Source organism: Palaemon carinicauda, chromosome 1 (genome assembly GCF_036898095.1).
Source record: "Palaemon carinicauda isolate YSFRI2023 chromosome 1, ASM3689809v2, whole genome shotgun sequence".
NCBI classification, from domain to species: Eukaryota; Metazoa; Arthropoda; class Malacostraca; order Decapoda; family Palaemonidae; genus Palaemon; species Palaemon carinicauda.
In genome coordinates this window covers 211716234-211743244 of record NC_090725.1, presented here as the reverse complement: position 1 = coordinate 211743244, position 27011 = coordinate 211716234, and the positions used below count along the sequence as shown (strand labels likewise).

Sequence of the window (27011 nt, the reverse complement as noted above, 5' to 3'; positions counted from 1 at the left end):
GAAAGACCGAAGCACAGTGCCTTGAACTGGTGTTTCTTGTTTGTCTAGATTGAATCTTCCAACCTTCCTAGATGGATGGTTTGGACCTGGGAGTAAGTGTCCTTCAGGTCCAGTGTGCAAATGAAGACCTGAGGTCTTAGGCATTGATCGAACTCCAACAAGGTGTGGACATCGACCCAAAGGGACAGCTCCTTGGTGATCCTTTTGCATGGAAGATTGTCGACGCTGGAGTCTTGACTTGTGTCGTAAAGGATCAGGCGCGATACCCAGTGTAAGAATTCTTCTCTGAGAGAGAATTTCTTTAAAAAGGAAGGCCACGCTTAGCCTTACCACGCGCCCTGATGGGATTGATGCTACTCCTTAGAATAAAATCAATCTGGTGAATGTTAATCAATGGTTAACCATTGGGTATCGTGGTTATTGTGCAGTTGGAGAGTGCTCGCAAGTAGTTCCCTGTTGGCAAGCCGTTGTTGAGGGTTGTCGAACGTTTACCGATCACATTAGTGTGATGGCAAACGGCCAGAGGCGAGAAGTATGTATTAAGTTCTGATCTAGGAACTACAGGAAGCGGTTGACTAGTAAGTTAGAGTCACGAACTGCTGGAAAATAACCGATGACCGATGAATCGGTGGTCTGTGAGCCGATGGTGAGTTCGAGATCAGCAAGCTGATTATGGTCCCCCCTGTTTGGTCAGAGATGAGCAAACTGAAGATGGGCTGGTCAGAGATCAGCGAGCTGAGTTCAATGTTCGAAGAAAGATGAGCTGCCCATCAGTGATCTAGTGATCAGCAAGCTGATGACTGGTTATTGACTAGCAATCGATGATTGGAAATGCTAGCAATTGGAGATCGTTAGTCATTGGAGGGACTAGAGCTCAAAGATCAGCATTGAGCTAGCACTTGGCGATCTGGTGATCGGCGACCTAGCGAACAGTAAACTGTGAACTTGCCATCAGCAAACAAGTGATCTAGAGATCAGTCTGTTGATGCTTTCCTGTTTGCTGCCGGTCATCTGTCGAGGAAAAAAAGAAACATCAGAAGAGACAGGGACTAAGGATTCCCCGATTTGATTCCCTTGTAGGATGGAATCTTCGGGATCTTGAATCCTTCTGTGGAGCCTTATTCCTCTTTTCCCGGTGGCAATGTTTATGTGCTTGCGGGGAGGAATGGGGCCATGGTGACCTGTCCAAAAAGTTTTAATCCTTTTAACTGACAATTGCACGAGTGTGTAGGTGAGTCTGGAGCGATGGCACACAGGATGATGCTGGTGCTTAATATCTGCCTGGAGAGCAGGCAAGCGCTGGTTCTTAAGCAAGAGCTGGTGCATTGGATCTGCAAGCCTTGACTCTTTGGCAAGAGTTGGCGGATGGATTCGGGACTGTAACTGCGCAGGAGGGCGCAGGAAAGTGAGGAAGAGCGCTGGCGCGCAGTAAGGCACTGTGTAGTTTTGTGCATTCTCCCTAGAATGCACCGAAGCGTGTGACTGGTTGCACAAGAGTGGGAGCATTGGCGCGTGCGTGAAAGTACTACGTGGAGACTGTTGGCTTGTGCATGCGGAAGACCATCGGCGTCCGCACGTAGAAGACCGTCGGTGCGCGCGGAAGGCTGTGCGCACACACTCGAGATTATTGGAGCGCGCACGCGCGAAGGGTGTCGGCGCGCGACCGCGCGTAAGGCTAGACTGATGGCGCACACGCAACATACCATCGGCGCCCGCGCGCAATACTGTTGGTGCGCACGCGGGAGACCCTAGGAGCTCGCGCGGGGAAGAAAGTCGGCCCGTGCGCGCGGAATTGTTGCCATGCGCGCGTGTAAGACTATTGGGGCACACGCAAGAGCATTGGAGCTTGCGTGCTTGGAAAATCATCGGCGCCCGCGCGCGGAAGATCGTCGCCGCGCGCAAGAGCATTGGCGCTAGCGCGCGTGGGGAAGATCGTCGGCGCGCGCGTACAAGATTGTTGGCACGCGCGCACGCGGAAGACTATTGGCGCGCGCGGAAGACTATTTGCGCGCGCATGTAAGACTATTGGCGCACGAGCGAGAGACCATCGGTACCCACGCGTGGGAGTCCATCGGTACCCACGCGTGGAATTCCATCGATACCCACGCGCGGAAGAATGTCGGCGAGCGCGCGAGCTGAAGACCATCGGTACCCGCGCGCGGAAGATCGTCGGTACCCGCGCGCGGAAGATCGTCGGTACCTGCGCGCGAAAGATCGTCGGTGCCCGCGCGCGGAAGATCGTCGGCGCTCGCGCGCGGAAGATCGTCGGCGCTCGCGCGCGGAAGATCGTCGGCCCTCGCGCGCGGAAGACCGTCGGTACCCGCGCGCGGAAGACCGTCGGTACCCGCGCGCGGAAGACCATCGGTACCCGCGCGTGGAAGACCATCGGTACCCACGCGCGGAAGATTGTCGGTACCCACGCGCGGAAGATTGTCGGCGCTCGCGCGAGCGGAAGACCATCGGTGCCCGCGCGAGCGGAAGACCATCGGTGCCCGCGCGCCGAAGATCGTCGCACTCGCGCGCGTATATAAGAGCGCGCGCGCGGGAGCCCATCGGTGCCCGCGCACGGAAGATTGTGAGCGCTAGCGCGCGTAAGAATGTCGGCATGCGTGCGCGCGGGAGACCATCGGTACCCGTGCGCGGAAGATCGTCTGCGCTCGCGCGCGGAAGATCGTCGGCGCTCGCGCACGTAAGAATATCGGCAAGCGCGCGCGAAGGTAGCGCTAGTAGGTTGGCGGGTCAGCCAGTAGGTTGGCGGGTCAGCCGGTAGGTTGACCATTGGCAGGATGATCAGGAACTGGGATGTGCCCTTTAAAAAAGGGCGAGCATCCACCGATGGGGACCGTAAGCAGGTCTGCGTTAGAGCCCAGGACCGAAGTCCAGCGCAATGTTGCGCTGGTAGATCGGTAGGTCAGCTGGCAGGACGATCAGGAACTGGGATGTGACCTTTGGAAGGGCGAGCATCCACCGATGGGGACCATAAAAGGTCCGTGTTAGAGTCCAGGACCGAAGTCCAAAGGACTACGTGGCAGCACATGGTTGCGCTGGTAGATCGGTAGGTCAGCTGGCAGGACGATCAGGCTGCGCTGGAAGGTCTGCTTGATCCTCCGAAGAAGTGTCTCTATGAGAGGCCTCTCCCGCGAACGAGAGAGGTGAAAACTTCGTAGAAGAGACTAGAAGACGCCCATGATGATGCCCCTTAGGGCCGGTGGATCAGCAAGCTGACCTTAGCAGTAGTGATCCTCCGAAGAGGAGTCTCTATGAGTGGCCTCTCTCACGAACGAGGGAGGTGAACACTTCGTAGAAGAGACTAGAAGACGCCCATGATGATGCCCCTTAGGGCCGGTGGATCAGCAAGCTGACCTTAGCAGTAGTGATCCTCCGAAGAGGAGTCTCTATGAGTGGCCTCTCTCGCGAACGAGAGAGGTGAACACTTCGTACAAGAGACTTGCCAAGACCGTGCTCCACCCTGAAGGAAGAGAAACTTAGCAAGGGGGGAGAGAAGTCTGGCCGAAAGGTAGCAACAGCAGTCGAAGGCGATGAATTTATTAAGATATGGGAAGTTCTCCCTCTGAAGGGAGAAACAACCTCACACCTGGGGAGGAAACTTCCCTCGGAAGAGAAGTTGTCCAACCCCTGGAGGCGAACCTCCTTTAGTGTTCAAAGATGATCTGAAGTGCTGGTTATGTTGTCACGGGAGTACTTCTAAGAGAAGGGATGACGCCCATGACGACGTCTTCTGAGGGACGGCAGTGACAGCAGATTCCCCAGGCATGAACAGAACAGCTCTGCTTCGTTGGCACTCTTTAGTCGAACGAAGAAAAACTGCATAGTTAACTGGGAAAATAAAATTAAATAATTATTTAACAGAAATTCCCTAGGGAGGAACTCCGAAGAGGAACCCCGAGGGAACAACATAAAATAAGAATTAAGTATTGCGCCCTTCCTTCCCCAGACGACAACCACGGGAGAAAGGGGGAGCAGAGTAACTGTAATAAAAACAGAATTATAATTATTCAAATCAGCTAAGAATATTCACTAATAGTGAGAACCACTGACCCCCGAAGGGAAGTGTTCCCCACGGAGAAAGCTGAAAAGTTAAAATACAATTAGATTTTTACTAAAAATAATTGAGACAATCGGAAGTGCAACCTATCCCGCGCACGGGAAAGGAGCTTCCCCAATAGTATGCTGTTGTAGTAAAGGTGAACGACCTCGAGAAGAGAGAGACCGTAGTAAATCTTTAAAAGGCCACATTCCCTTCGCTCAGAATCCAAGTTTCCCATAGGAAAAGAGGAAAAGGCGAAGACAATAGTTGAATGAAGAGGGTCCAAGCGATGACGATTCCCCTGCGGCCGCCGAGTTAACGGATATATGCTGACGGGAAGACCGAAGGACCAGAGAGGGAGAGGTCGTTCCCCACGAAGTGGAACTGTGCTGGCCTTGATACTACGGAAGTGTCGTTGTCGTATATGTATCACACATACAGCACAAACACTGAAAAAGAAACTTACCACATTTCTATACACATATATATATACATAAACATTAAGAATGTTTATATATATATATACAAGTACAGTGATACCTCTACATACGATCTTAATTCGTTCCAGAAACTGCTTCGTATGTTAAAACGATCGTATGTTGGAGCAAATATTCCCATAAGAATACATGGTAATTTATTTAATTCGTTCCTCAGCCTAAAAACCCATTATAAATCCTTATTAAATGGCTACACATAATTACACATTACAATAATACAATACCTGTATAATAAATACATATTACAAACCAAAAAAAAAAGAATAATAATAATGAAATAATAAATAAAAAAGGGGTTTTAATGTAACACTTTACCTTAGCGACAGGCCAGTGCAGGTGTAGGGACTGCTAGGCAGGAGGAGACGGAAGATCAGCGAGGAGGTAGGGACAGTGACTTTGTACGATAATGTGTACGATAACTTACACTAACTTACACTACTACGTGAACTTTAACTTAACTTAGCTTATTTTTTTTTTTTCATTTTTATAATTCTATATTTTTTTTTACATTTTTTCTTTTCTTGTTTTTAATTTTCATCACTTTCACTCAATTCGGTCTGCCTTTTCTTTGCTTCACTTTCTTTCTTTTCATCATGATCACTAGACCGATTAAAGATTTTTTAAAGAAACTATCGAGTGAAAGTTGCTTGGTACGGCTTTTGAGGATTTTTCTAAAATGCGTTAAGCAAACATCATCGTACTGCGCAACAACACGGCAAACCTGAAGTTTCTGTGGGTGATGCTTGTCGATGAAATCAACGTGTTGATGATATGCCAACATCTGTTTTATTTCCCCCGTACCTAAGATTTCGCCTACCTCCTCGATCTCCTCCGACTCACTCAACTGCGCTTGGAACTCGTCATGCTGCATGGCTTGCAGCTCCTCGAGTTCCTCGGTGGTGAGCTCTTCCTGATGCTCATCGACGAGTTCGGTGATGTCATCTTCATCCACCTCCAGACCCATGGACTTGCCAAGGGATACAATCTCTACGACGTCTTCCTCAGCGGCAACCACAGGTTCATTCTCGGGGCCAAAACCTTCGAAATCTCTGGGAGCAACAGCATCAGGCCAAAGCTTCTTCCAAGCGGAATTCAGGGTCCCACGAGTTACTCCCTCCCAAGCCTGATCAATGATCTTTAAGCAGTGCACGATATTAAAGTGGCTCCTCCAAAATTCACGCAAAGTTAAATTGGTGCTTTGCGTGACATTAAAGAACTGCTTAAATAAGTGCTTGGTGTACAGCTTCTTAAAATTAGAGAGGACTTGCTGGTCCATGGGATGGAGGATAGGGGTGGTATTCGGTGGAAGATACAACACCTTGATGAATTTGTATTCGTCGATATCATCTTTGAGTCCGGGGGGGTGAGCGGGTGCATTGTCCAAACAAAGCAAGCACTTCAAAGGCAAATTCCTCTCCTGAAGATACTTCTTGACAGCAGGGCCGAAAACTACGTTTACCCATTCCACAAAGATATGCCTAGTAACCCAAGCCTTAGAATTAGAACGCCATAGAACATGTAGCAGGTCTTTATTAATTCTATGAGCTTTAAATGCCCTAGGGTTTTCGGAATGGTAAACCAATAACGGCTTTATTTGCAGTCCCCGCTGGCATTGGCACAAAGTGCAAGAGTCAACCGATCCTTCATTGGCTTATGTCCAGGCATTTTCTTCTCTTCGGCGGTAATGTACGTTCGACTAGGCATCTTTTTCCAAAACAGACCGGTTTCATCACAGTTGAACACCTGCTGCTCTACGTAACCTTCCTCCGCCACGATGCTTTCGAACTTTTTAACAAAGTCTTTAGCAGCCTTGGTGTCCGAACTCGAAGCTTCTCCATGACGAACAACTGAATGAATCCCGGTCCGTTCTAGAAGCAACCACGAGACCCCTTGAATTCCTCCGTCGTAGGATCGGCTGAACTCTCCCCCGCGTCACCCCGAGAGCGCGCCGCCTTCAAGTCACTGTAGATAGCGCTGGCCTTCTCACAAATGATCGTTTCCGTGATCGTATCGCCAACAATCTCCTTGTCTTTGATCCATATTAACAAAAGTCGTTCCATCTCTTCAAGGGTAGGGCTACGACGTTTGGAAATAATCGTGATCCCCTTCGAAGGTTTCACTGCTTTAATGGCTGACTTCTGTTTTATGATCGTCGAGATCGTAGACATATTCCGGCCATATTGTTTAGCCAGATCGCTAACTCATACACCTCGCTCATGCTTTTTATCATTTCTTGCTTTAATTCTAATGAAAGCATAGACTTCCTCCTTTTCTCACCACTACTACTACTTCCTGAACCGAAACTAAGCTTTTTAGGACCCATGATTATGGAACACAAAAAACAACACGTGAAAAGGGAAGATAAAAAAACTGTTAAAACTTAGCGAATAGAGGACAACCACACGATGCGCACGAGATGACAGGACTGATCAAGGTGACACTCGATTGGCGTCCCTCCGATGTGCTGCCGTCTAGCGGCGTCAACAACAAACGACACTGGACGCTTTCGAGAAAATTCCACGGGTACGTGTATTGTTTACTTCGTATGTTGGAGCAACACTTCGGGTGTCGAGACGGAAATTTGGTCGAATTTTACTTCGTATGTTGGAAAATTCGTATGTTAGGACAATCGTATGTAGAGGTTCCACTGTATAAGAAAAAGTAAGTTAAAAGACAAAAATTAATGGCAGTCCAAAATAGGCGAGGAGGGAGAGAGGAACAACCACTCTCGCTCTGAGCCAAAAGTAAAGTGAGCTCAAGCACAGGTGTGTGTGAGGGGGGAGGTAGCAAGCTACTCTCCCCTACCCCCGCTAACTAGCGGTGTGGGTAGTAAACCCTCGTTAAATTTTAATGGCTCGTCATTTCAGCTACGCCGAAAGTAATACCCCTATTAAATAGCGTGGTTTGTATTCCAGTTACGGAACAAAGTCCTACTTATAAACCTGCTGCATTGGCAGCCAGGCTTACCAGGCCACACCTGCATGTCTGCTTTTTGGGAATCCCTCACAGGCTGACAAAGAAACACACTGAAAGAAAATGCAGAACAATTAAAACAGCTAAGGATATAGAAATTCAGTCGTCAGTACTGCTCAGCAACTAAAGTCAAAGTGGCTGCACAGTGGAGTGTTACTCAACAATAACTACCACCACCTCACTATAAATTTTAACAGCTGAGTTTGACCTTCGTGAACTATACACCTATTAAAGAATGAAGGTTAGTATTTATGTACAAACAAATGTATTGGATGAATGATTTAATGAGCTTATAAGGCCTGATGTGCCACATAGGTATTGGCACTGGCAATAAAAATGTAAATTTAGAAAAGAATTGATTGAAAAATGCTAAGGTTCAAGGTTGAAGAACAATAATATCATAATACAATGAGAAAGTTAAAAAAAGTTATTGTTACACATGAGAAACACAATACAATGAGATCTCTTATAATAACAAAGCATTTAGTTCTTTTTTTAGCAATTCATTCTATACAATGGTATACAGTACTGTGTACAGCAAAAATTTTCACTAACAAGATATCACAATTCATTCAAAAATTTTACATACCTGGCATCTTTGTGGCTTGGAATAACAACATCCTCAACATTATTATGTTTGATGTTACGTTTCATACATTCAATAGCTTGCTTTGAAATATCATTTGCAACAACTTCAGTGACACCTTCAATTTCACGTGCATAACGAATAGACCGCAGCCCAGAAGCAGCTAAACCTTCTAATATACGAATACCATCTTGATGTTCTTTGGCAAATAGTCGCAAGACTGCAACACTGCAAAAGTAATTAGTTGAAAACATAAAGTAATTCCTAGAAAAAAACAGCATGCCTGCATTCAATTCTGGAGTTTAAATAAAATATTTACTCCTCAGTCAAAATCAAAATTATGTCAGGATCACCATAAGTCTAGATAAGATGTAGATTTTTTTTTAATCTTTACATTAATCAAACAAACCAGAATAAAAATAGAAACTTTTGCACTTTAAAAATTTCCAAACTCTTCTTTAATTACCTTACCTATTAACCTTAAATATCTTTCATCCATTTTTTTGCTGAACCAATAATTCTATCAATGACTTTAGAACATAAGAGTATACAATCCTGGAAAAAAAATTCCAAAATAATGTCTTGACCTATTTCATTAATAAGACGCACCTAATAATGTGATATACTACTAACTTATAACGATTCACATTACCTTAAATTAAACTTTGCTACATTCAGTTATCAACACTAGGCATCTGAACAGTTGTCTACATACAGCAGCACTTAAAAGGTATGAGGTTAAGCAGCCAATTAGCCAATATGCTAAAATTGGTTTGCATTTACATGGGTACAGATAGCTGTCATCTTATAACTTATGCAATGTAAGACTACCAAAACATCTAAAAAGTAAACTAAAAATAAGAAACAAATGAATATATATATATAAAAAAATTTCAAGTAATAGGACAAATTTGTAAGTAATTAGTGTTTTTCCTAACTATACAAAACAGAGTCCTTTAAATAGGAGAACGATAACAGTGAAGATGGAATATGGCTCACTAAGTAGTCACTTTGATTAGAGCCAGGACTTTCTATGGGGTTGGTGATGGAGGAAAGTATGAGCTGTGGTAGTTTTTTGTATAACTATGTTGTACAATCTTGCCGCCATGTTGTTTTGGGACTGAAAAGGGGTATCATTGGTTGACTTTATGGCTTTGGGAAACACAGCAAATGCTGACAGGTACTATGAGACACTGAAATAGCTCACAAAAGGCAATTCAGAACCAAAAAAGAGGAATGTTGAGCAAAGGCATAAGCATGCTCCACGACAACGCTCGCCTCCATGTTACCCGTCAAACCGTTGCTTGGATGGGACATCATCACCCACACACCTTATAGCCCAGACTCGCCACCAAGTGACACAACTATCTGTTCCATAAGTTGAAAGAACATTGGGCTGGAAAGCGCTTCAGCAATGACGATGAGGTAAAAGATGAGGCTCGACGATTCCTCAATGACATGGATATACAAAATCTGCCACAGCGTCTACAAAAAGGCATCAACCAAAATTGCGATTTATGTAGAGAGAGAGAGAGAGAGAGAGAGAGAGAGAGAGAGAGAGAGAGAGAGAGAGAGAGAGAGAGAGTGTGTGTGTGTTATATGCTAAAAAGGGGACCGTTCGCCATGGTGGACAACATAACAGCTTGAAAAAATAAAAAATCAAGATATTGTTTCTACGTATTCAGAAACATGTCTTACATGCTGTTCAGAAGTTTTAGCAAATTATTTCTTCAAATAATAAAGATGAAGCGGTTTTTAAATGATGTCATCCAAACTGCGTCGTCTGTATGACCGAGTTTGACAGAACTGTCTTTACGTGTTAATTTTGCATAAATACAGTGATCTTTTCACTCATGTTTTGAAATCTTGTAAGTCTGGCAGAATTGAAAGGCGTTGGGAGAGGGTAGGCAAACGCAAACTACGATCTACGAGAAGACCAGCTAGAGTTTCCAAAGACGTATAGAAGTTATGATGCACGTGTGTTTGTTTACTTGCAGTTCGTATGTACATTGTGTTTTCACAACGTCCTTGTGAACTTTATAGCAAGGCCAATGTTACCTAAGGTCAAAGAAAGAACAAAATGCAAGCAGAGAGCAACAAAAAAGAACCAAGAAGAGATGGAAACAAGAAGGAGAGTAAAAAACTGGAGAATTCTAACTAAAACTCTGACAACAATGAGAGGCCACTGGCAACTCATGACACACTCACACTAAGAGGTAGTAGTAAACTTAGGGTTTAAATATCAAAAATTTTAAGTAATTTTTATTTTTCCTAACATACTTACCGAGAACTACTTTCTTTGGAGTCACTTGTGATCTCCTCTCTATCGACCAAGGTTTTCGCGCCGTTACCCCCCCTACTCCGTTCTCCACATAGGCCTACCCCCGCCGCCAAGGAATGCGTCCCGAGGGCAGGATCAGGGCAGGTCACTGCCTCTCTGGGTCATTCTCCTCATTAAGTTCATTGTATTAGCCCAACCTGGCAATGGAAGGATGGCACTCGGGGAAGGAAGGGAGGGCCATTACCCGAAAGTAGTTCTCGGTAAGTATGTTAGGAAAAATAAAAATTACTTAAAATTTTTGATTTGTTCCAACACGAATACTTACCTCGAACTACTTTCTTTGGAGACTTATACTTTAGGAGGCGGGAGTGCTATTCTGACACTTGACTTGGCACGTAGGGCCTAGAGGGCTATGGAATGCGGGGGCCTATCAGAGTGCGGGAGTGAGGGTAACTGCGCAACCTTACGCTATTATCTAAGACTGACCTCTTGAAAAATTCTTCTGACGATTTCCTCAAAAGTGTAGTCGCGAAGAATGTGTTCATCATTGGGGACAGCCTCTGGCCTCACCGCTACACTGCTTGGAGGGCGGCAATGACTGTCCCAATGTAGAACCCGTCCAAGGATTTCCTTGAATAATCCTTGAGGTAGTGGGCAGTAAAGGTTGACTGGTTCGACCAAGTGCCTGCCTGCAGGATCTGCCCCACCGCCATGTTTCTCTCAAAGGCCAAGGAGGTGCTCAGACCCCTGATGTCATGGGGCCGGGGAGTGCCTGGCACTGCCATTTTATCCTCTTCATAGGTTCTAGCGATGACTTGTCTCAGCCAGAAGGAAATGGTGTTCTTGGAAACTTGCTTCCTATAAACACCTGTGGAAACGAAGAGGTTTTTGATGCCTGGTCGGAGATGAGCTGTCCTTTCCAGGTATTTCCTGAGCATCCGTACTGGGCATAACCTCAAATCTTCCGTAATGCCCGTCTTGGGAATGGCAGGAATTGAGAAACCTTCAAACCTCGGGTCCCAGACTGCTGGGTTCTGAGTCTTAGCCATAAAGGAAGGCACGAACCTGAAGGATACTTCTTTCCACCCTTTGGAATGAGAAACGTCGTAAGACAGACCATGGATCTCGCCCACTCTCTTAGCGGAAGCTAAGGCTAGCAAGAAAACGGTCTTGAGGGTGAGATCCTTGTCTCCGATATCTTTCAGGGGTTCAAAGGGGGGACGACTCAGCATCTTCAAGACCTTGGCTAAGTCCCACCTGGGCACTCTACTTGCTTGAGGGGGGCAGGATTGCTCGAAAGTCTTGATCAGCATCGCTATGTGTCTCGAGGCCCCCAGGTCGATGCCCTTCAGGAGGAAGACTTGGCCTAAGGCGGCTCGAACTCCTTTAATGGCTGGAATTGACATTCCCACTTTATCTCTAAGATACACCAGAAAATCTGCTATGTCCGGGACCGAAGCTTTAAGAGGTCTAATATGTTTCTCCGAGCACCACTTCGTGAAGGAGGCCCACTTCGCCTGGTATACCGCGGTCGAGGATCTCCTCAGGTATAGGGACATTCTCTTAGCTGTGGTGGTGGAGTACCCCTCCTTCTTCAGGAGCCGCTCGATAGTCTCCAGGCGTGAAGGCGAAGAGAGAGGGGGTTGTCGTGGAGCTTGAAGAAGTGCGGTTGGTGCAGGAGGTCTGACCTGGCGGGCAGAGGCCAAGGTGGTTGGCTCGCTAGGTCCTTTAGGTCCGCGAACTACTCTCTCTCCGGCCACCAGGGCGCTACCAAAGTCATCTTTAGGTTTTGGGCGGCCCTTACTCTGTTGAGCACCTGTCTTATCAACGTGAAGGGGGGGAAAGCGTACACATCCAGGTTGTCCCACTTGTGCTGGAAGGCGTCTTCTAGGGCTGCATTCTGGTCTGGGACCGGGGAGCAATAGACCGGAAGTTGGGCATTGAGCTTTGTTGCAAAGAGGTCCATCACCGGGGAGCCCCAATGTTGAATGATGAGTCTGGCTACCTCTGGGTGTAGAGACCACTCTGTCCCCACTATTTGACCCATTCTGCTGAGGCCGTCGGCCAGAACGTTCTTCTTCCCGGGAATGAACCTTGCCAGCAGCACCACTTGCTGTTCGTCTGCCCAATTCAGGATGTCTATGGCGAGGTCGCACAGCTCCTTCGATCTCATGCCCCCTTGCTTCTTTATGTAGGCTACTACCGCTCTCTCCGACTCGACTTCGAGTTAACATGTAGCTGTCTAAGAGTCAGTTGCATGGCAGGGGAAAACTTTCCCAGGCAAATATTTCTCTATTGTGTGGTGTTCTATTTGCTGTCCAGACTTTGTTCAACAGGGTATTGGTAGCAGATTCTTCCAACAAATGCTCAGAAGTGTTCTTCTAGACTTCAAAGAACTGAAAGGCTGGCTGCAAGGTTTTAAAGATTGGCAGGCTCTCTTAAATACATGCATCCTTACTTCGGGAACATTGTAACCCTGCCTGTTACCTTTAGTGCAGGGTTCTTGGGGACTCCACAATAATACAGTCAAATGTTTGTACTGGTTTCATGTAAGGTTTAGGTTAGTTCATTGCAAAATCTTTGAATGCATAAATTTCAGTTTGCGTGCGAGATGGTGCATGCGAAATTTCTTTAGGAATTTAAATTTGAAGATTTTGCAATATTTTTAGGACTCAGGATGAAGTTAGGGATACTAACACTGTCCAGGTTCTCAATTACCCCTGCTAGTAATGGGAGAACCTGACGGAATGAGCTACTGAAGTCTGTTGTTGCAGCAAATGGTGGAGTGGAAGCAGATGTACGTCAGAGAGTCAATGAAGGTTGCAAAGTGTTGGGGGCAGTTAAGGAGGTAGTAAAAAATAGAGGCTTGGGCATGAATGTAAAGAGAGTTCTATATGAGAAAGTGATTGTACCAACTGTGATGTATGGATCGGAGTTGTGGGGAATGAAAGTGATGGAGAGACAGAAATTGAATGTGTTTGAGATGAAGTGTCTGAGGAGTATGGCTGGTGTATCTCGAGTTGATAGGGTTAGGAACGAAGTGGTGAGGGAGAGAACGGGTGTAAGAAATGAGTTAGCGGGTAGAGTGGATATGAATGTGTTGAGGTGGTTTGGCCATGTTGAGAGAATAGAAAATGGCTGTCTGCTAAAGAAGGTGATGAATGCAAGAGTTGATGGGAGAAGTACAAGAGGAAGGCCAAGGTTTGGGTGGATGGATGGTGTGAAGAAAGCTCTGGGTGATAGGAGGATAGATGTGAGAGAGGCAAGAGAGCGTGCTAGAAATAGGAATGAATGGCGAGCGATTGTGACGCAGTTCCGGTAGGCCCTGCTGCTTCCTCCGGTGCCTTAGATGACCGCGGAGGTAGCAGCAGTAGGGGACTCAGCAGTATAAAGCTTCATCTGTGGTGGAAATGTGGGAGGTTGGGCTGTGGCACCCTAGCAGTACCAGCTGAACTCGGCTGAGTCCCTGGTTAGGCTGGAGGAACGTAGAGAGTAGAGGTCCCCTTTTTTTGTTTTGTTCTTGTTGATGTCGGCTACCCCCCAAAATTGGGGGAAGTGCCTTTGGTATATGTATGTACTACAGTGGCGTTGTCGCACATTAACGCCACGGTGTTTCCCCTTAGACGACTTGCAAAGTGAAGACACGCCTTCTGAACTGCTCTTAGTTCTAGGACATTGATGTGTAGACGCTTTTCCCTTTCCGACCAGGTACCCCGTGCCGTCTCTTCCAGAAGGTGGGCTCCCCACCCTTGGTTGGAGGCGTCTGTGAACAGGAGGTACTCGGGGGGACTGGACCCGAGGGGCATCCTCTTGAGGGAGTTTGACTGGCAGTGCCACCATTCCAGGGAGGTTCTCGTGTCTGAAAGGACTGGAATTAACGTTTTCTGCGAGTCCGTCTGGGACCAGAGGCTCTTGAGGTTCCATTGAATGGGTCTGAGCCTCATCCTCCCTTGGGGAACCAGTTTCTCCAATGAGACTAGGTGACCTATCAGTCTCTGCCAATCTCCCGCCCTCCTGGAGTGTTCTGAAAGGAACGGCTGAATGATGTGCTTGAGGTTCCGTATCCTGTCCTGCGAGGGGAAAACTTTCCCCTGCACGGTATCCAACGTCATCCCCAAGTAGCCCATTCTGTTGGATGGGGTTAAGTTCGACTTCTTCAGATTGATTACAATCCCCAGATTCCTGCAAAACTGGAGGAGGTTTCTCCCTTGTTCCTCCAAGAGGGCCCTTGAGGTGGAAAGGAGCAACCAGTCGCGAAGACCCTCGTGAACACTTGAGGGGCCGTCGACAGGCCGAAGCAAAGGGTCTTGAACTGCAGGATCTGGGGACCCCATTTCACCCGGAGGAACTTCCGACTCGACGGGTGGACAGGGATCTGGAATTATGCGTCCTTGAGGTCGACAGTCATCATATAATCTTTCTCCCTCAAGGACAGCAGGACGGATTTTGGGGTGTCCATCTTGAAGTCCGTCTTCTTGACGAACTTATTGAGGACCGACAGGTCTATCACGGGTCTCCACCCCCCCGTTGCTTTCTCTACCAGAAACAGGTGGCTGTAGAAGCCTGGGCCTGGGAGAAGGGCCTCTTCCATGGCACCCTTCTCCAACATGGAGGAAATATCCTCTTGAAGGGCGGCCCTCTTCATCGGGTCCCTGGGGGCCAACCATTCTGTCTGGCTGGCTGGAATAAGAGGGGGTGGATCCGCTAGGAAGGGAAGCCTGTAGCCCTCCCTCAGGACGGACACTGTCCAAGGATCCGCTCCTTGTGCCTTCCATGCTTGCCAATGTGGTCTGAGGCATCCCCCAACCCGAGGTTTGGGCGGGAGTAGGGGGCCTCTCCCTCTACCTTCTTCTAGAGGGGCGGCCTGACCTGCCTCTCCTAGAGGCGGAGTAACCCGACCTGAAGGAGCTAGACGAAGTTGGTGCTCCTCTGCGGGAGGGTTGAGGAGTTGTTGCCCAGGAGGAAGAGGGGGCTTCTCTCCTCGAAGTGCTGGGGGAGGCCTGAGATGTCACGGCGCTATCTGAGGCGGCCCTCCTGTGGGGAGGTCTCTTAGACGACACAGGTCTGGGGACGTTGGCCTCCTTCCTCTTTGACACTTTCTCCATCAGGCTCTCAAGTTCTTTCAACGGGAACAGCGACTCACCCCACAAGGGAAGGCTACGTACGGCCCGGGCCTCTCTGTCTGGGATCCTCCTAGATAACTTGGCCAGGACCGTGTCTCGTTTACGGAGGACCCAGTTGGCCGTAAGGGCGAGCGCCTGATATGAGAGGAACTTAAGCGTTTTCCCCCCGGAGGTGAGAAGGTCCGTCAGGAGGCTTTGCTGCTCAGGATTTTCGGGGTCGACGGAGGCTTGGACGTTTACTAACGTGGAGGCCCACCAGTCCAGCCATGAGGAGACGTTGACTAGGTCCCGCGACATCTCCTCCATCATGGCGGCCTCCGTAGGAGAGAAGCAAACTGGGGCTGAAGAGGCCCTTTCGTCTGAGCCGCCCTGACCTAGGACGTCCAAGGCCGGCCGGGTCCACTCTACAGGGGCCTGGGTGACGCCCTTCCGAAATATACACTTTTCCCTGAGATTTGAGGCCCTGGAGCAGTTTCGAGGCACTCCGGGACTTGGGGGCCTCGGCATTGCTGGCCACCAAGTTGTCTATGTACTCTTGCCCTAGTACTAGGTCTGGGGCAAGAGGAAGGGCCAGGGAAGACTTCGGAAGGGCGACGTGATGAGTAATCCTCAGGAGGCTTGACCTCCAGGAATCACCCCTCGGAGCCGAGGGTTCCGTAATCCCATGCTGCCTTCTGATGAGTCCCACTACTCTTCTATAGGCGGAGTCCTCCGTCGGGGAAGCTTCTCCTCCGTCAGCCGAGGCTTCGGCCTGGAGTGGGGGAGCCGGGTTGCTGGCCAGGCAGACCGGCCGTCCAGCTCTTGGGTCCAGGGGGGCAGTCCTGTACCGGTAGTGAGCTCCATAAGCGGGTGGGTCCTGGGACAAGGCGGGTACCGCCGGCTCAGTGAGGGCTCTCGGTTGCCCTAAGGCTCTGGGAGTGGAGGTCACGGTCCCGGTGGGCTGACCCGACAACGGGAACCGTTCCTTTCTACTCATTGGCCGCACCAGCTGGGCTGGTTCGGCCAGTCTGCCTGCTAAGAAGCGCGTTTCCCCCGCTGGGCGGGGTGAACCGGAGGCTTCGAGGACTTATGCCTCTTCGAGAGGTCTTTTCTGCGTGCCAGATCGCGCGGTTCTAGGCTGTGCATAGAGGACGGCAGCCTAGTCGCACGTTCGCTGGACCGATGGTCTGGTGAATGAAGTGTCTTGGACTCCCCCAAAGGCACGTAGACCCAGGCGCCCCCGGGAGAAACACTTCTCTTATACTTACGAGACTGGGAGCGGGAGCGCTTTCTGCTAATTCGCGACCTTGACCTAGAGCGGGAATGCTCGCTCTCGGACATCTCCCTTCGCCTGCGACGCTTCACCCTGACCTCTTCTTCGGAAGACGAATCCACTTCCGACGAGTCCGACGACGCCACGTTTCTCGCGTAACGGCTGTTTGCGTGGCCCGCGGGGGATTTCTTCCAACGCTGGGTGCCCGAGATCGAGGGTTGGAGAAAATCATCGGGGACCACCGTGGAGATCGTCGGAAAAGAGTCCAACCGTTCCATGCTATGGAGCCAGGGGTCCAGGGTCATGTCCATTCTCAGTGGCGACCTCCCCGGTGTCTTCGGTAGCTTCCATCCGAAGGCATCGCTACTCGGACGGCGAACTTTAGCTTGGTTGTCCCCTGGCGGGGGAGAGCCCGACGCACCAGCCCACGAGGGCGGCGGGGACTCCGAGACTACAACACTACCCCATAAGGGGTCCTCAGAGGACGCGTGGCCCCCCATCACAAGGCCTGACTCACCCGAAGCACTACCGGGCCCTTCGTTAGACCTAGAGGGGCCCGCCCTTGGTTCTTCCCTCGCACTGGGTTCCCTGGGAAGAACGCCTTGACCTTCCACAACACTAGTCTTCTTGCCCTCTCCTCTGCGAAGGAGACGGAGAAGCCGAGGCCTCGTCGGACCGATCACTGGCCGACGGTAACGAAGATACGACACTAATCTTCCTGGGGGAACGCTTCGATGACTTCTTCTTTTTAGTACCGTAGCGTATCCACTGAATATCGTCCCAACCTACGCACTCCGGACACGTGTCCGCGGAGGAGCAAACTTTCCCCCTACAGGAGGAACAAAGGGAGTGAGGATCTACCTCTGGCTTTGAGAGGAAAGCCCCACACGACTTCCCGGCTCTAGGCCCAGGGCAACGGCGAGCGTGATCCATCGTTCGCACACGAATGGCACAACACTAAGGGAGATATTAAGTACACTGGGGATACACACAGGGTGAACGCACGGTAACACTTGAGAAGAACGCACTGCGAAAACACAAGTCCCCACGCTGGGAACACGTGGAACACTAAATGCGCACAAAGGGTCGACAGAGACGAGAGCAAGATGTGAACAGCTCGCGACCAAGGAACTTAATGAGGAGAATGACCCAGAGAGGCAGTGACCTGCCCTGATCCTGCCCTCGGGGCGCATTCCTTGGCGGCGGGGGTAGGCCTATGTAGAGAACGGAGTAGGGGGGTAACGGCGCGAAAACCTTGGTCGATAGAGAGGAGATCACAAGTGACTCCAAAGAAAGTAGTTCGAGGTAAGTATTCGTGTTGGAACAAACCTCGTTTAGGGAGTCTTCATGTAGGAATAAACAATAAAAGTACAAAGTAAAGTTATCATAATATTATTTTGCTTTTTCTAAGAAAAAAGCAAAAATCTAATAGCAAATTTTTGGGAGATTATAACTCAAAAACATACTTATTCGCATGTCGATAGAGTTTTCTCCGTTATTTATTGTCCAGTTTTAGAGAGAAAGATATCACTGGAACGAGGAATAAAAATCCAATTTTGTGTGACAGACTTTTGATATTCCTTTTACTATTTTTTTCATGATTATTTTGCGTCTAGACAAAGAAAATTAAGAAAAAATTCATTAAAAAAAAAAAGAAAATCGAAATTCTGTCAGACAGAATTATTCAGTTTATAAAACAGATTTTGAACAAAGTGGAAAATCTATTTTTGGGTGAGAGTGCCATGTTGTCCTGATGGAAGGTTCCTTTAGGTAGCTTTCTAAGGGATATTTGCTACAGTGATACTCCCAGAGAATTAAACCGAAGGTCTCCAGGATTCTAACTCCTGGCGTGAGTATCCAGTAAAGGATATTGCATAAAATCAGGGGACGTATACTAGATACGAAACATAGCAATCTTCACCCAAATAGATTTAACTCTTTGATGTAAGGGGGAAGAGTAGCAGAAGAAGGGGGTGCCGTTCTACGTACCCAGTGGACCTCCATCCCTACTACTACACGACGCCATTCCTTTTCTTGTCGTTAAGCAGAAATGGCTGCAGATAAAGTAATTTTGGGAGGGGTCAGCAAAAGGGTGGGTCCATCAGGACAACATGGCACTCTTTCCCAAAAATAGATTTTTCACTTTGCTCAAAATCCGTTTTTTAGGCTCAGGCCATGTCGTCCTGATGGAATCATACCAGAGAATTAACTTGAAAGTACTATAGCTGTGGGTTTGTGTATGTGCCTTCTACCTTGAATGGATTTCCTTATCTGGTCTACTAGACCAGTATGTGAAATTCCAGAAATCTGTCATTTCCACTAAGCCTGGAGCTGGTTTAGTGCTTCCTGCCTCCTGCTGGGAAAGTTTCGATATCGACAATAAGGATTAAAGGTTTGTATTTCCATAGGAACAAAAGGGAAAACTTTAGAGCTTACCTTTTATTTACCATGGAAATCTGTATCCTGATTTCAAGTTCTAGGCCCTTATAGGGATTAGATAAAACTCAAGCATGTTTTATTTGTCTGTAACTGAGGTAGCAGTAATAAGACGTAAATACGTTTTAGTATCTTTATTTTGTAACTAAATTATCAAATGTAGTTACAATAGAGTATGAATCTGATCCAGCATTAAAAAACATCAGGGTCCATATTTTCTCCTGTAGAAAAAATATATAATTTCATTATCGGAGTAATGCCACTCAATGGAGATGTGAAACCAAATCTGTCTGACTTGTTCAGATTTTTGGAAATGCATAAACACTGACGCAAACGTTCCCTCGGCACTGGTGTTATTGGTCAGATATGCACCTATATGGAACAGTATGTTAATCATCATTATGATTTGCACTAGAAGGTAAGTATACCCATGTACCCGATGCACTGTAAAGTCCCAAAACAGTCCACTGTTCATCGCAGCACTAGACGACGGGTTTAATGACACTACCTGCCGCCACCACAAAATGTTTTATTTCATGTACTTGCTTTGCATAGTGTTTGTAGAAGACCCTGGATGATCTCCACCCAGTGTATGAGCGGAGTCTTTCAAAGTCCATATGTTGAAAGAAGTTCAACGAAGAAGCAACTTTCCTCGGATCGTGACCTGCGGGTGTACTGTCAGGATCTGCTCTGTGAATAAAGTAGGTGAGCTTCGCTCTCAGTTATCTTAGGGATAGTTTGATCCTGAACTTTCTTTCGCCTCTGAAGAGCTGTCCCTTGAAGTCTGAAATTCTTCGAAGATAGACCTTAAGACACTCTACTGGGCACAGAGCGGCATCTTCCTTCAGTGGGCAGATTCTCCAAGGACCCCACCTTTTAGTGGGTAGCTCATTCTTAGCAAGAAAGGCAGGATCAGGAAAGAGGTTCAGTTCTCCTGTGTCTAGGAACTGAATAAGGCCATTGTTTCTAGATAAGGCCACTATTTCACGAACTCTAGCCCCTGAGGCTATTGCAAACAGAAAAATGACTTTCTGTGTTAGATCATTTAGAGTACAATCCTCATTGTTTAGGTTCGAAGCATAGTGCAAGACTTTGTCCAAGGACCACGTGATGGGCTTTGGTGGGGTTACTGGTTTGAGTCTAGCGCATGCTTTTGGGATCTTATTAAAGATTTCACTGGAGAGTTCCACTTTAAAGGCATACAGAAGTGGTCTAGCCAGGCCCGCCTTACACGAGGTAATCGTAGTAGAAGCCAGGCCTTGTTCGTGTAGGTATATGAAGAATGCGAGACAGAAATCTATCGATATTTCTGTAGGTTTCCTTGTTTTCGCAAAGGAAACCCAATTCTTCCATGACGATTCATATTGTCTCCTAGTCGAACTTGACTTATACTCCTCGATGACGTCAACTTTATCCTTCGAGATTCCAAACTTTTTGTTCGCCGCTAGGGCGTGAAAATCATGAGATGTAGGTTGTTGGTTCTCGAGGATGAAGCGTAGACAGTCGACTTTTGGACCAGTTGGGATAATACTGGATCCGGCAGAGGATACAGCTTCAGTTTCAGCTCTAGAACTAGAGGGAACCAATTGCTTTTGGGCCACTTGGGGGCCACTACTGCTGCTGTCCCTCTGAAGGATCTTAGCTTGTCGAGGACTCTTAGCAGGAGATTGGTTTGTGGAAACAGGTAAATGCGATTGCACCTGTTCCAGTCAAAGGACATGGCGTCCATCGCTTCTGCTTGAGGGTCCATATAAGGGGCTACGTAACGAGGTAGTTTCTTGTTGTCGCTCGTTGCGAAGAGGTCAATCTGCAGTTCCGGGACTTTTTCCGAGATGAAGGAGAACGAGTCTGCGTCTAGGGACCATTCTGTCTCTATGGGCTTTCGCCTGGATAGAGCGTCCGCCGTCACGTTGCGGAACCCTTGTAGGTGAACCACTGATAGGTGCCATACCTTCTTCCTTTCCAGGTAGTTTTGCCAATGGTAGTGGTAGTGATGAGGAAAGGAAGAAGGAAATGCTTTCTTTAGAAGTTAAGCAGGAAATTATTGAATAATTTTCAATAATTTCCTGCTTAACTTCTAAAGAAAGCATTTAGGTGGCGATCTGATGCCTGGCGTAATATGTCGACGATCTCGACAATCCTTAAATAGAAGGAAGCTATTAAAGTTGGTTCTGGAACGGATTAAATTCGTATGTAGAGGTTCCACTGTATATATATATATATATATACAGTATATATACACATATATATACATATATACATATATATATACATATATACATATATATATATATATATATATATATATATATATATATATACATATATATATATATACATATATATATATATATATATATATATATATATATATATATATATATATATATATATATATATATATATATATATATATATATATCTGTATATATATATATATATATATATATATATATATATATATATATATATATATATATATATATATATATATAAATTATATATATATATATATATATATATATATATACACATATACTGGGTAGGTCCACATGTCTGCCTTTGGCATCAGGCAAACATTTGCTTCTGAAAAGAGAAAAAGAGAAAAGCCTAGTTTGTAGTGAGAGCCAGTAGCACGGCAAATACAATTGGCTGTAAAAATCCAAGAGACTGTTCAGTGTACCGGCAAGGGGGCAGGGTTTCCCTGCCACCAGCTGGAAACTACTGGCAACTGCCAAAACCTCGTTAAAAGTTAAACAGCCGAGTTTCAGCTGCGCTAGATTCAATTTCCTAATTAAATGACAAAGGTTTGTATTTGTATAGGAACAAATGCAAAACACATCCCCTACTCACCTCAAATCTCTATTGAACTCTTGGACTGGGTTATAAAAGACATCATGCGTAGAAGGAAAAAGTACTTCAGCTTTCCCTTCACTTACTGAAGTGTAAGGAGTTGTATCAATCTGAATACTGCAGTCACCAGTCTCTGATTTTTCCTTCTTTATATCAACATCATCTTTGACTTGTATATCACTTGTTTTAGTAGCCATAGTCCTTGACCATACTGGTGGTGACCTAATTCTCAGATACCTGAAAGAGACAAATTTGAAAATTGCAAAATGAATGTTTACATCAAGACTTTAATTCTGTATATAGTACTGTACAAAAATATATGGAAACATAAAACAACAAAATACTTCTGGTTTTCTAAACAACTTCTTCATAATTAGAACTAGAATTAAATTCCAATAATATAGGTTGTTAATACAGAACAAAAATTAAACATTTTTTAACCTAACTCACATTTTTCTTAACCATATAAACCGGTGTATAGTACTTTAACCCTTTTACCCCCAAAAGACGTACTGGTACGTTTCACAAAACTCATCCCTTTACCCCCATGGACGTACCGGTACGTCCTTGCAAAAAACTGCTATTTACATTTTTTTATTGCATATTTTTGGTAATTTTTTGAGAAACTTCAGGCATTTTCCAAGAGAATGAGACCAACCTAACCTCTCTATGACGAAAATTAAGGCTGTTAGAGCAATTTAAAGAAAATATACTACAAAATGTGCTTGAAAAAAAAATAACCCTTGGGGGTTAAGGGTTGGAAAGTTCCAAATAGCCTGGGGGTAAAAGGGTTAATGGTAGTATGTTTTCAGTGTCACTGGAATTGGGCTGTTAAAGTTTTAATTAGGTGTCACTAGTTACTGGCGGGTGGCAGGGAAACTTCCCACCTGCCACTACACTGAGTAGCCACTAGGATCTTCATCTAGGGCTAGCAGGGTGGATGAGGCGGGAAGTATATCTTAAAGGACCTAATTATATGGTAATTAGGAAAAATGTAAATTACCTTTAAAATTCATGATTTGTTATTACGCGAATACAAACCTTCGTCCTTCGGCAGCCTTTACATCCAATCTCTCCAATGGCAGCCAACAACCTTCTGGTCTCAACACAGGAACTCAGGGAAGTGGCTGGTCTCTTCCTCTCGTAAGGCTCGCAACAAGCTCATCTGTGGTTTCGCCTGTTGGAGCACCTGACCTCCTTGGGGCGTCTGGTGCCCACTGGCCTGCTTCACATTCAATCTCTCCAGTGGTAGCTGAAGTCCTTCTGGTCTCAACTTAGGGACTTTCTGGACCTTTGGGTTCTGATAGGGCCAGAGTAAGAGAGACTTTGATGCATCTGTTAGGAGCTTCAAATCTGGGAAAGGAGAGAATATCTACTCCCTTGAGAAGGTTGGCATCTAGCACTCTTTTGCTCAGGACCAATCAGAACCCGAAGCTTCAGACGGTCCCTGTGATAGGACTAGAATGTCTTCAGCTGCCACTGGAGACAGGCGGCCATTGGGCACCAGACGTCCCAAGGAGGTCAAGTGTCCCAACAGGCGAAGCCACAGATAAGCTTATAGCGAACCTAGCAAGAGGAGCAGATGAGCAACATCCCAGAGTATCTCAATTTTGCTTTGAGATGAAAACACTTCCTTCTGCTGTGTTTATCTGCATCCCAAGATATATGACAAATTTGGAGATTATTTGTATTTTTCCTTAACTATTACAAACCTTGAGTTATTTATATGGATGTTCCTTCAGCGGCAGCTAGAGGTGGCCATTAGACTTTAATTGCGAGGTGGCCGTCGCTTAACTGCTTGAGCGGGTAGGCTGGGGGTGGCTGGGGGGTACCCAGCCGCCTCTATATATACTTTTACAGCGGTGAGAGACATCCCTTTTTATTGCAAGCAGGACTTCTGGGGGACAGGTGATAGCTGGCCAATTTATATAAATAACTCCAGGTTTGTATTAGTTCAGGAAAAATACAAATTCGAAGATAATTAGTATTTTTCCTAACTATAAAAACCTTAGCTATTTAACCCTGGAACGGTATGGTGGGTCGTCCGCGACCCCGAGCGTAAAAAAAAAAAAAAGAGGTTTTTCTCACGTGACTCACCCCCGTGACTGAATTTGTGGGTGATCGACCTGCAGTAGGTGTCTCGCCTACACGCTCTAGTAGTATCCAGATGTGCATTGCTGTAGCTGTACTCCTTCCCCGATTTCTGAGACGCGTCGGGGTCGAGCGCGACCGAGTTTACCCTTCTAAGGTAATTTGCATAATTATCAAAGTTATTACGTATTATGAAATTGTAGTAGAATGGTGCAACTTGTATAGGTTATCAGTTGTGGAAAGTCTTGGTGGATTGTTTGGCTACCATGTGCATGATTTTTTTTTTAGTTAAAATGTCGTTCATCACCACGAGGACCATTTTACCGCGAGTGCCCCTTTTTCATTTTTTTGCCAAGTCATTTTTCCGTAAGATATTGCTAAATAGTGTCGTAAAACTTTTGCTTTTTTAGTGTTGGAAAGTGTGTCTAGATGATCTGGCTACCAATGCGTGACTTTGTTTTTGTCAGATACGACGTAGTTATTGGTATATTGGGTATTTAACTGCGGTTGCCAATTTTTGTTTTTTTTCAATATTTGTAAAAATTTACTACGTAGTAAGGAATTGCCGTACAGTGAACCCTCGTTTATCGCGGTAGATAGGTTCCAGACGCGGGCGCGATAGGTGAAAATCCGCGAAGTAGTGACATCATATTTACCTATTTATTTAACATGTATATTCGGACTTTTAAAACCTTCCCTTGTACGTAGTACTGTTAACAAACCACCCTTTAATGTACAGAACACTTAATGCATGTACTACAGCACCCTAAACTAAAACAGGCACAAATATTGAAGGCGATTTTATATCATGCGTTTCCTAAACACCTAAAAAGCACGATAAAAAATGGCAACCAATGTTTTGTTTACGTTCATCTCTGATCATAATGAAGAAACAAACTCATTTAGTGTACACATATATGTATAGGTTAGTTTTTGCATCGATTATATTGATTATACAGTACTGTATGTTGATTTTTTTATTACCAATGTTTTAGTTTACGTATTTTTCTTAGGACTTCCAAATGAAATCTTTTTCTTTATGACGCCGCCTGAAACGACGGCGTGTACGCTCAGTAAACAACCACGCTCAGAACAAACAAGGCATTTAACGCGCATGATGATAGTGATAAATAATGATACAGTACATACAGTATTTACAGTAAAAGCATTGTACAAAATATGTTACCTTACAAATATAAATTATACAGTACTTGTACGTAGCAAAGCAAGAAAACAATTTGAGAGAGAGAGAGAGAGAGAGAGAGAGAGAGAGAGAGAGAGAGAGAGAGAGAGAGAGAGAGAGAGAGAGAGAGAGATTGTTTTACGTACGTAAATGTAAATTTTAAACAAAAAAAATATGATAGGTTACAACATGTAGACTTTTAAAACCTTCCCTTTAACTTAATGCATACAGTACGTACATTACTAAACTATAAAACAGGTTAAAGTAAAAAATAAAGATTGTTACTGTACTCACCACGAAAGAAGTTGAAGAAAAACTTGAATGGTGATGGCGATGAATTTGCTGCACAGTAGAAATGATGATGATGAAGCTGATGATGTGTTCTACTGTGCAGTCAATGATAGTATTTTACGTCTCTTCAGACGGAGGTGTCTTTTCCTGGGACACCTCTTCAACTTCTTCCTGGGAAACTTCTTCAATTTCTTCCGAAGGCGTACTAGCAGGAGGAACTGGCTCTTTTTTGCGAGGCTGGAAGAACATTGTAATCGGAAGTTGTTGCCGCTGCTTCTTTTTTCGATCCAAGAGCATCCTGTAGGGAGTCATGATGTCATCGACCTTATTTGAGAATTGCATCGAGCGAACCATATCCTCGTCCCACTCTTGTAACATTTCTTTCGCCTCCTTCATATGGTTGCAGAACTTGGCAAGCCGTTCTAATGTTAAGCCCGTTTCTTCGACATTTTCTTGGGTCTCTTCCTGGGTACCCTCACTCTCTTCCTCACTTGCCGATTTCGTCAGGTCTTCGAGGTCTGCGTCAGTTAGGGGCTGGGAATGGCAGTCCAACAACTCGTCGACGTCTTCAGTCGTCATGTCGCCAAACCCGTCACCTCCAATTATGGCAGCCAACTGCACAGATTTCCGTATTGCAGAGTGTTGGATTTCCGACGGAGTAAATCCCTTGTCGTCGTAAACAATATCGGGCCACAGCTTCTTCCAGCTCGCATTCACGGTTGCAGGTTTCATCTCTTGAAGTGCCTTCTGAATATTCTGCAGGCACGTGGCTATGGTGTACTGCCGCCAGTACGCCTTCAAGTTGAAATCTTCATCCTCGTCATCTTGGGCAGCATCCACACACGCAACGAGGTCCGCCAAGGTATTCTTCGTGTAGAGGGCCTTGAACGCCCTGATAACCCCCTGGTCCATCGGTTGAATTAATGACGTGGTGTTGGGTGGCAGGAACTCAACCTGAACGCCCTCACGCGACAGGTCAGTTGCGTGTCCACCAGCGTTATCCATAAGGAGAAGGATCTTGAATGGCAAGCCCTTCTCTAAGAGATATTCATGGACTTGCGGGATGAAACACTGGTGGAACCAGTTGGAGGTCAGCATCTTCGTAATCCATGCTTTTTGATTATGCATCCAGTACACGGGAAGGAGATTCTTATTTTTATTTTTCAAAGCGCGAGGATTTTTCGACTTATAAATAAGCCCCGGCTTTAACAAAAATCCAGCAGCATTGCCACACATCACGAGGGTAACGCGATCCTTGAATGCCTTAAAGCCAGAGGCTTTGGCTTCCTCTTTGAACAGGAAAGTTCGCGACGGCATTCTCTTCCAAAACAAGCCGGTTTCATCCATATTAAACACTTGTTCCGGCTTGTATCCACCTTCAGCGATAATGTTCTTGA

General features: G+C 46.1%; 1 protein-coding gene across 6 annotated transcripts in view; it reads right to left on the bottom strand.

Moving 5' to 3' along the window:
* The window catches only part of Trm1 (tRNA methyltransferase 1), a 143726-nt gene that overhangs the window by 75115 nt on the left and 41600 nt on the right, over nt 1-27011 (bottom strand). For all 6 annotated transcript variants that reach the window (XM_068387471.1, XM_068387493.1, XM_068387483.1 and 3 more), the window contains exons 2-3: nt 22050-22286; nt 8108-8332 (exon numbers count right to left, since the gene is read on the bottom strand). In XM_068387471.1, the coding sequence (XP_068243572.1) occupies nt 8108-8332; nt 22050-22286 (462 nt within the window). The remainder of the gene's footprint in view (nt 1-8107; nt 8333-22049; nt 22287-27011) is intronic.